Source organism: Peromyscus maniculatus, chromosome 15 (assembly GCF_049852395.1).
Source record: "Peromyscus maniculatus bairdii isolate BWxNUB_F1_BW_parent chromosome 15, HU_Pman_BW_mat_3.1, whole genome shotgun sequence".
NCBI classification, from domain to species: Eukaryota; Metazoa; Chordata; class Mammalia; order Rodentia; family Cricetidae; genus Peromyscus; species Peromyscus maniculatus.
This window is the reverse complement of record NC_134866.1, coordinates 75172969-75183803: the sequence shown is the minus strand read 5'-3', so window position 1 is coordinate 75183803 and position 10835 is coordinate 75172969. Positions and strand designations below refer to the sequence as shown.

General features: G+C 42.8%; 1 protein-coding gene across 7 annotated transcripts in view; it reads right to left on the bottom strand.

Annotated features, from left to right (window-relative positions):
- Positions 1–10835, bottom strand: part of Poc5 (POC5 centriolar protein) — a 48850-nt gene that overhangs the window by 4171 nt on the left and 33844 nt on the right. For all 7 annotated transcript variants that reach the window (XM_016004202.3, XM_076552091.1, XM_076552089.1 and 4 more), the window contains 2 exons: positions 8856–9139; positions 2056–2232 (listed from right to left, as the gene is read on the bottom strand). In XM_016004202.3, the coding sequence (XP_015859688.1) occupies positions 2056–2232; positions 8856–9139 (461 nt within the window). The remainder of the gene's footprint in view (positions 1–2055; positions 2233–8855; positions 9140–10835) is intronic.

Here is a 10835-nt window from a genome sequence, read left to right as displayed (position 1 = left end):
TATGTAGGCAAAACATTCACAGACATAAAATTGATAAAAAATGCATTTAGTTAATATATTTATCATGTATTTCAAAGACTACATAATAAAACAGGGTCCTCACGTCCAATTCTGTCTTTTTTTTTTTTTTTTTGGTTTTTCGAGTCAGGGTTTCTCTGTGTAGCTTTGCGCCTTTCCTGGAACTCACTTGGTAGCCCAGGCTGGCCTCGAACTCACAAAGATCCACCTGGCTCTGCCTCCCGAGTGCCAATTCTGTCTTAAAAGTGAGAATTCCTCTATGGAGAAATGAAAAGTAACCTCCCTTCTTAAGGTATCTTCTACAGATGTTTCTCCAACTATAAACACCTGGGTAACCATTACAAATGGGAGATTCTTGCAGCTGGTATGAAATTTTAGTTGACAAACATCAAATATGACATGATTTATCCAAGTTGTTTCTCCTTGAGGATGGGTAAGAGGGACTATAGAAAGACAGAGTTCCCATGGGTATTGTGATCTACAAAATATGGCAGAACAGGAAATCAGCCCCAGAAGCAAGTGAATGCCCAGCAGATGGGCAAGGGCGCTACAAACAGAACCATGCTTTATTGGCAATAATGGTTTCTGCTAGTTTTAGATTGAGATTCCTGGGAAACAATTCAAATGGCGTAGAGGACCACAACTGTCACAGGACAAAGGACAAAAAAGCAGCTGTAGCAGAGGTTCCTGGACCTCTGTCTTACAGGCACCTACTACAGCAGCACTGTGTACATGCTGAAGAGCAGCAGGCAGCCCAGGAGAGAACAGAGCGCCTGGAAGGAAAGAGCTAAGGTTCCAGTTCCTCAACGTTTAGGTTTGAGTACATTATTTGATGGAGGCTTAACCTGAACTCAATTAGGGAAATTAAGGAAAACAGGAGAGGATGATATAATACTGGGAGGAAAGGAATTGATGAAAGGAGATAAAATTCTACTCTGTCACAACAAGAAGTTAATCTGGGAGGGAGTAGGAAAGTCAGATATGGGGGGCGTGTAGGAAGGATTTGAGAAATGATGTGATTTTATTTTAATTCAATAAAAACTTAAAAAGATTCTAGTTCCTCAATTTCTCTACTCTCTAAAATGCCAGGGCTGGAGAGACAGCCCAGAGGTTAGGAGTACTTGCTGCTCTTCCAGAGGACTCATGTTTGACTCCTAGCACCCACATGGCAGCTCATAATCATGTAACCCCAGTTCTAGGGCATCCGATACACTCTTCTGGACCAGGCATACATGGGTGCACAGACATACATGCAAGCAAACATTCAAAGATTAGAATAAGAAAAAAAAAAAAAGAAAAAAGAAACGGAAAATCTCAGTTCCTAGTTAAGTCATGGTTTCTCAAGGTTCTGTAGTTTACAAAGTTCCTCTGTATATGCCACTTTATGTATTTTCTCATTTAATCCTGAATCCTGACAGTGTTCCAGAAGCTCAGTACTCTGACCAACCCCATTTCACAGAAGAGGAAATGGAGGCTGAACTATCTGACTTGACTTGTCTCTATCCAGATGCAGCAAATGAAGGTAACAACCAGGATGGTTTCACTTGTCTCCTGCTTCAAGTCTATGCATCTTCCCTTATAGCACGTATATTTCTTGTAACTCACAGTCTTTTAATGTAGAGATAGGCTAGACATTTTTTTTTTTTTGGTTTTTCGAGACAGGGTTTCTCTGTGTAGCTTTGCGCCTTTCCTGGGACTCACTTGGTAGTCCAGGCTGGCCTTGAACTCACAGAGATCTGCCTGGCTCTGCCTCCCGAGTGCTGGGATTAAAGGCGTGCGCCACCACCGCCCGGCTTAGGCTAGACATTTTTATGCTGGTCAACTAGAAAAGGTAATCCAGTAGGTTGACTGCTAAAACAGTAAACTGAAAGGTTCCATGCAAGAAGAAAAAAAGAAAAATAGACACATTTCTTAACAGGAGGAATTTGTAAGTATGATTTACATAGACTAAGAGTAAACAGTAACAATGACCGACCATGAATGTCAGGGTTGACTAGGGGACAAACTCATGAAAAAAGACTCCCTGACAGGACTTACCACTGTGACTGGATGATGCTTCTCCACGACAACCGAGCTCATGGGAGGAGAAACTCCCATGATAGCCAAACTGCTGTTGATTCTAGTTTTGGAAGCAAAATCGCACCGTCCGGTGATCCGAGCTGTAATTGTCTTCCCAGCCTTCTGCTGTGCCGAAGTCACAACTCTTGGCATGTACTGCAAAACCAAACCAAACAAACACCAAGTCGCTGGAAGACCCACCGCACACTTTGCATTGCTCTGCTGGGTAACTTTCAAAGAAAACACACAGCCCTTAAACCTAACGAGACAAAAAGGCAACACAAAACCCCAACGTTCCCAAACTCTACAATATTCCTCTAACCTTGGCATGTCAACTACTGAAAAATGTTTTGGGGATTTAAAACCCTTCTTTTGAAGTGACAGAGTCCCAGGGAGTGTCCTTGTGTGTTCTCTTAGGTTCCTGCAAGGATCAAGTCTTACCTGAAGTAAAGCACATCGACACCAGCACACTGGGTCGGCACGAGGCCTGTGTACACATCTGTGCCATTTTACTACACGCAGACTCCGTACCACTGGCACCGAGCCACAGTGTGGTTACTCCATCAAACACACACCTCTCGCCCATTTCCCTTCTCCCACTCATCCTCCATAACACCAGCCACCGTCTGGGTTATGACTTTAATCCTTAAGTAGAACTATCATCATTACACATATGTTTTTGTCCTGCTTTAAAAAACTAACAATGTTTCATGAATACAGAAACTTAAAATAATTTGTAAAGAATGATTTCATATGACAGACTAGTTTTTCCTCTGTTCTCTTCCTATAGTAAATAATTTTTGTAAAAACATTTCTAGAAGTTATTTTTGTAGAAATACAGCAAAAAACGGGATGATCATATCAAAAAGCAACTTCAACATTTAAAGCTTTTATTGGTTATCACTACACAATATTGAAGAAAGATTATATGTATATCAAGAGTGATATATAATTTCCTATTTTCACTATCAATTATATAAATGCTTAACTCAGTGTAAGGTTTGACTTTTTTGGTTTGACTTGTAATGCTTCATCAGTATTTCATATTTACACTATAACTTGTCAGTTCTTTAACTTTGGTCAGAAATGGAAAGGACAGTTGCTATTAAAACAATATAATAGCTCCAAAAATCTGGGTAGGGTGGTATGAATGTGTGTGGCACCTGGGAGGCTAAGGCAGGAGGACCACAAGTTTGAGGCCTGCCTGAGAGGCACAGTCTGTCTGTCTATCTGTCTGTCTCCCCCCCCCCTCTCTCTCTCTCACACACACACACACACACACACACACACATACACACACACACACATTAGCATCGGTTGGGCTGGGAGTGTTACTGAGTGGTTTTGGTATGCCATGAATGGACTTAGAGGTCTGATTCCTAGCTCCCCAAACAAAAAAAATTAATAGTTCCTGATGGGTATTAACTTCATTTAAGGACTAAAAACACGTATCTAGTGACATAAACATTTTCTTTATGTATTTCCTTCCTTCCCTGCCTCCTTCCTTCTTTGGAGTTCAATCTGTGGGTAGTAATGCTTGTACATATCCATGCAGAAGACAGAGGCTGGGTGCCTCTCTATTGCTCTCAGACCTACTGCCTAGGGACAGGGTCTCAATGAACCGGAAGCTCACTGTTCAGGCTTGCTGGCTGGCTGGCCATCAAGCTCTCAGGATCCACCTATCTGTCCCCCTGCCCACCACAGCCCCCTATGTGGGGCTATAGTCATGTGCAGCCATGCCTGGCTGTTTTGAAAATAAGTGCTGGGATTTGGAATTAGGTCCTCAAGTACTTTTTCCAGCTGAGTCCCCCCAGCCGCCCATGCTTCACTTTTCAGTCTCCATAGTCTTTAATCTTATCACGAACTCTTCTTACATGAAGGAGAAAATAATCTCCTTTGGACAGCTGCAATAACTATGCTCTTACATGTACTCATGGTGGTGTAACTGAAAATTCTGTGTGAAGTATTAATCTAAATGCATGTTTTTTTCCTCAATAGTTCTTCTAAAAGCAATTATTAAATATTGGTCCTTCCTGCATGGTTTGGCCCATCCAAGGTTCTCTCTTTATCTGCATTCAGCTGCAGATGCTAAGAGCTGTCTACTGAATCATGGAGAGGATAATCAAGGAGACTTGGCTCTGGGGAAATTAAAACAACCCAGAGGAAAACAACATTTAATAGGGTTGTGCAAGTCCTTAAAGAATCTGGGAAGAATTCATTATAGTGCCATAAAAACCCAAGCAAAGGCAAAAATGAAGCAATTAATTCTAGGAACAAAAAATATGCTGGAAGGAAATGTCATCACATACATTCAAGGCTTAGCTATATTTACACAGGACTCTCAAGTACGATTGAAGTTGAAGCTGGAATAGCTGTGTTAAACATTGACATACAGGAAGGGGCCGGCAGAAGGCTACATGGTGTCACAGGCCAGGCCCTTCCTCCACAGGAGGAAGTCAATAGATAAGGATTCAGATTAACAAATGTATGCCAAAGACAGGAACATACTGTTCAAGGAAAGGCGCCAGAAGGAAACAGCTAACAGCTCGGGGAAGGGGATCTGGAGGACTGGTATTGAAAATGTAAGGACTGCTTTGTGAATTAGTGAACTTTACGGATCGGATGTATTTGTGCAAACAAATCTCAGACTTTCAGATGTTCAAAGGGCTGCAAACAAGGCTCAGGGGTTAAGTGCATGGATTGCTCTTCAGAGGGATTGAGTTCAAATCCCATCAACCACATCAGGTGGCACACAACCACCTGTAATCTAGCTCCAGGGGATCTGACACTTCTGGGCACACCCCCCCCCCCCCAACTCACACATAAAAACAAATTAAGAAAAGATGTTCACAAATGTTTTGCGAACTAAATCCACATTTCTATCTTCAGGAAAGTATATATATTACATATATATAATATACAGATCAGCAAATATAAGGTACAGAATATTTTGTGAATGAATGAAGATTATTTTTTGGGACTGGCAACTGGGATTGAACCTATGCATGCCAGGAATTTATTCTACCAAGAAGCTGGGCCCCAACTCCAAATGAAGATTCGTAAATGCTATTTTAGAATATGAAATTAATAGTTGACAGGAAAATCCATCGGAATTGAGAATCAGCTCAACGCCAGAGCACTTATATGTGCTAAGCCCTGGGTGTGATCCTTAGCAGTGGGAAAACCCACCAACAGCCCAAAGTACTGAAAAGTGAGGTAGAACTGTACCTCTAACACCCAAAGGTGATAAACATGCCCCTCCATAGCAGCTAATCTCACTTGAAGAGGGAGGGAATGCATGAAAACCCAGAACAGTTTGGAATGAGGAACCCCAGAGTAGCCAGGAACTACAGATGATCAGCTAAGAACTGCGTCAGACTGCCTCATGAGATGGAGAGGACACGTCAAGGCTCCAGATAAATCTTGTTCTGAAAGAAGTCGTCTGCATGCTTGGAGTTGTTCCCAGTGGTTTGACTTGCTAACTGCAGTGTATATACAGGAAGTGGAGGCTGAGGAGATGGCTCGGTTATCAACAGTACTTTCTGCTCTTTGAGGACCTGGGTTGGTTCTCAGCACATCAGCTGGCTTACAACCACCCATATAACTCTAGCTCCAGGGGCTCCGACGCCCCCTTGTGGCCAGTGTGGGCATTCCCTCACACCATACAAATTTACAAAATACTATTTATGTAACCCAAACAGTTTAAACTGGTGAAAAAAAGAGCTGTTTTTAAAAACGCATAAGGATGTTTTTATAGAGAATTTATATGAAACATTATTAAAAAGATTTTTGTTAAATCAGGAGAAAACAAAAATACTAACAGTGTATTTGCTAGTTCATAACATACTTTACAGAAACTGACAGTGGAAAATGGCAAACGCATTGGGAAAGGCTTATGCTAGAAAGGTGGTCTATTTACAATCCATAACCACACCTCGCCTGTCTGTCTGCTGAAAACCGGCTCTTTTGAGTGCTAAGTACGTCCATAGGGGTTACCCTCTATAAACCTCAACTTCCTCACTTATAAAATGGGAAAACAATACCAACTACCTCACAATACTCCATCCATTCTGATGGAGGGAGAAGTTAGATGAAAAACTTCAGTAAGCAGTTTGGAAATCCAGCTATGACCATTTCCTCAGGGACTCCAATTACACTCCCAGAACCAGAAGAGCATAGCGCCACCTACTGTCCGGCTCTGTGAGTTGAAACAATTTGCTGGGATAACTGCCTAGTGTTCTTTTGTGGAGATGTGTGGTAGGGTTGGGTGCAGATGAGACAGGCTGGCCTTGTGCTTCTTTTTAAAACAAGAAGACACATCTGAGGTGAGTCTGAGTATCTGAATGACACAAAGGGGAAAATTTGACACTGTCCTTACAGAAGGATTACCCGTGAGTCTTTCCCCTGGCCCGGAAGACGTTCTTTAGGTGCTGTAACTATCATGTCTGTGACAGTACTTTTGGATTACTTTTCACTGCACACTAATATTTTAGTCACTTTTTGTTTTGAGTACTTTCTGTGGGTTGAACCAAGGAGCATGCTGACTTTCCTTTTTTTAAATGTATCTTATTCTTTGCTCCCTTTTATTGAAAATAGTTTTTTTCCTCACATAATATATTTCTATTATGGTTTTTCCTCCCACACTGTTCCCAGTTCCTCCCTTTTCCCCTCCCATCCAGATCCACTCCCTTTCTGTCTCTCATTAGAAAACAAACAGGCTTCTAAGGGATAATGATAAAATATAGTAAGATTAAAAAAAAAAAAAACCCAAACAGCCAGGTGGTGGTGGCACACGCCTTTAATCTCAGCACTCGGAGGCAGAGGTAGGCGGATCTCTGTGAGTTCGAGGCCAGCCTGGTCGACAGAGTAAGATCCAGGACAGCTACCAAAACTACACAGAGAAACCCTGTCTCAAAAAAAGAACAACAACAACAAAAAAAACCAAAACCCAGTAAACAAAACAAAACAACCCCCCCCCCCCAAAACCCAACACATCAGAATTGGACAAAACAAACAGAAGGAAAAGAGCCCAAGAGAGGCACAAGAACTAGAGCCACTCAATCCACACTTCAGAAGTCCCATCAAACACTAATCTGGTGCAGCCTGGTGTGTGCTGTGAGTTCACAGGAGCTTTGATCATGTTCACATTGACTTTTCTCTATGTTTGCCATGTTCCATTTCCAGCCCTGGGGATGAGAGATCCCCACAAACACCAGAACAACTGGAGCTGTGTGTGTGTGTGTGTGTGTGTGTGCCGCACGCACAAACAAGAAGGGCTGTCTAAACAATACTGTTTTTCATGTTTCAAAGACTTCAGAACTATTCGAGGAAGCAAGCACCATGAGGGCCGTGAGCAGACTCACTCACACGTACACTCACATGCAGGGTCAGCCCTAAATGCAGACACTGATGCAGCCCTATTTTAAGGAGGATATTTTGAAATATCTAGTTCTGTGTATGTTATCTGCATATGCAACATGAATGGCAAATCCGAAATTTAAATACATTCCTACTGTGTTTATTTAAATGAGATAATCTACATAGGACTACACTCCAGGATGAATAATCATGGAAAATAAACACAGCTGAACATATGTCAAGGTTGAATTTTAGTCTTATTCCTAAGTCAGACTCCTCCACACGTTCTTATTTCTCGTACCATACACACATGTGCCATGGACTTTCACTTCAGGCAGAGCAGACATGGCAAGTAGCAGATGCTAGCCTCCAAATCAGCAGCTCTGAAAGGAAGGAGTTCAAGTGCGCTACAAGAGAAAATGTGACCAGCTGTCTGGCCAAATCTGTCTTTCTTCCCTTACAGAGAGCTCTCTAGAGCGACAGTGCCCGATCACGGCCTGCCAGGAATGGTTTACGACCTACAGCAAAGCTGAGTGTGCCTGCTGCTCACATCTGTAATCTCATGTAATCTCAATACTAGGGAGGCCGAGGAAGGAGCTTGTCACAAATCTGAAGTCAACCTGGGGTGAGAGAGTTTGTTTGTCTGTCTGTCCATCTCTGTCTCTCTCCCCAACCCCCAACATGATACAGAGTAAGAGAAAAAAGACCTAAAGTCCTTTCTGCCATCTTCTGTGTTATGTCAGTGGCTAGAGTCGAGGAGAGAGGGAAACAGTCCCGCCGCCTTCGTGGGAGAGCAACACTGGACCGGAAGCGGCAGCAGAGCTGAGTCTGACAAGGCTGTGGATGTTCGCTCCTGAGTCACAGCCACGGTGGGCTCTCACCAGTTCCACTACTTCCTCAAACACAGACTTTTCACACCGACCGACTCTCCGCCCTGTTCAGTCCCTTCCCTAAGCACTTCCCTATGGAGAAGCAGGTTGACTGAAGGACAGGCTGTCCTTCCTCATTTCAACAGGATTACAAATGGACAGAGGCAGTCACTTGCATGTGATAGATCACCCAGAAAAAAAGGGAGGAAAATATCACGGAGTCTTCGAAGCCCTTGAAAATACCCATTAGTTTGTTTAAAACAAAGTCTGTTATTACTCTTTCTCAAATGAACCTATTTTCCTGCAATAGTACTTTTGGATTACTTTCACTACAAACTAATGTTTCAGCCACTTCCTGTCTTGTGTACTTCTGTGAGCTGGCCAAGTATCACACTGACTTTTTTCTCTACACTCGCCATGTCCCATGTACAGCCCGGGATGAGAGCCGGACTGGGTTGGACCCTTAGCACTACATTTACAAAGCCAGAGCCCCACAAACGCTGTACAGGACATCCATCCACGCTTCTGAAGCCTTGCACAGAGGGTACTAACCATTTCCTCCGGGGCAGCAGCAGCTGCGGGTCCTGCCCCAAGAACAGAGACAGGAATGTGAACAGAAGAGGCAGATGTAGCTCCAGCAGAGGTCATGGAGGCGGCGGAGGGAATGACTGTGGCGCTGGCCACTCCTGCTGCTGCAGATGGCAGCAGCTGTGACGGAACTGCTGACGGCATTGCTGACGGTATTGTAGATGAAGAAGTATCCAAATGAGCAGAAAGTTCTCTTCCCGGACCACCAGGGCCACTCTCTTCCTTTTTATTACTCGCAAAGTCTATCCCTACAAATCACAAATCCGTTCTATTAACACTAGCCCAAATTCAGATCACTACCCTCCAAATAGAGAAAAGACTAATGGCTACAATATAGTTCTAATAAAAACGCCTATTTGTCACCTTGGGGGTTTACTGTTCACTTAATACAGTTGTCAGTATTAACTGGCTAGTATCAACTTCAGATGAGGTGAAAGCGTCAACGTGTGAAAGCTAACCAATGATCTGCTCTTATATAAACGATAAGAATCAAGTATGTGCTCAGTGGGAGCCGGCTGGGTGTACCGCCATCGAGACACATGTGGTAACTAATGTACGTGGTCACCCAGGGTGGGAGGGTCTCCAGCCTTCCCCCTTCACACAGCCATCCTGACTATTAGACCTTTGCAACCATCTCCCCTATCAACACCCTCCTCATGGCAACTACTACTTCTATTTTAACAAAAACAAGGTGGTTTCACTCTTGACATTTTAGCAAGTCAAATAAATGAGTCAAGAAAATGAGCTGAACTAGCTGTAGGGATGGCTTCCTCACAAAGGGACCTATCCCTGATCTAGGGAGGGAATGTAGTCAGCTTTTAGAGGAAGGTAGGACAAGGGCCTTCACCTAATTTTTGATATTTTCCCCCTTGGAATTAGAATTTGGCTACTTTTCACTTGAACTATCTCTGAATTTGAAAATGTAGTGAGATGTTGTAGATACTGAGAAAGATTTTGTTAAAGAGTTTCTACACGTCTTCTTTCCATCATGATGCCCGGCCTTCAGCGATATGCACATTATACATAGTAATAGTTACCTCGTTAAAGTTTAACAATGATTATAGTTCAAAGACCCTTCCAACTCTGGTAAAAGCAACTATTCCACATGAAGTATCACTTATAACTTGAAAACTGCACCTTTACACACACTCTCCCATGGAGGTTTAACATGTTTTTGGTAGAAAGTAACTCTGCATGGCAGATATCCATGACTTAGAACCAGAGAAAAGGTCAGGTGTGAACAGGCAGGTGACCAACTCTTGCTGATGTGGGCTCATTTAAGAAGTTTCTGTTCACAGATCTCTCTTAATGGGGGGACATTTTTCTCACTTTTCTCACTTACTGTGTTCTAAAACTGCTTGAAAACTCTACATCCATCATTTCAAGGATGTTCTAAATGAAGCCACAAAACCCCAGCTAATCAATGAAATGAAACTCTCATAAATAAGCTTTCTCCCAAATAGGATTTAAATGTTATTGCCATCTTCTGCCTTTCTCACAAAAAGCACTAATAAGATTTAGGGAAGCAGGTGAGATGGTTCCTCCAGTAAGGTGCTTGTCCCCAAACCTGATGGCCTGAGTTCAATTGTAGGACAGTGGAAGGAGAGACCTGACTCCTTCAGACTGTCCCCTGACCTCCACATGTGTGCCATGGCCTGTGTATGCCCTCCGTCCCCCAAACAGATAAATACAATGAAAAAGTAATAAATAAATAAAAAGTAACTAGTTAGTGTGGTGACCAAATTACGTAGGTATCAGTGAGATACACTAGTCATCTACAAAGAGATACACTTTGTAATTCTAGGTTGCTACTGTCTAACCTGTACACAGACCACAGGCCATGGCTAATTCCGATAGAAAGATGTGCCTAAACACTACTACCTAGAGCCATTTGTGACTTAAACAATCACTGGTTTTCACAGGAGTGCAATCAGAGCACAGTGT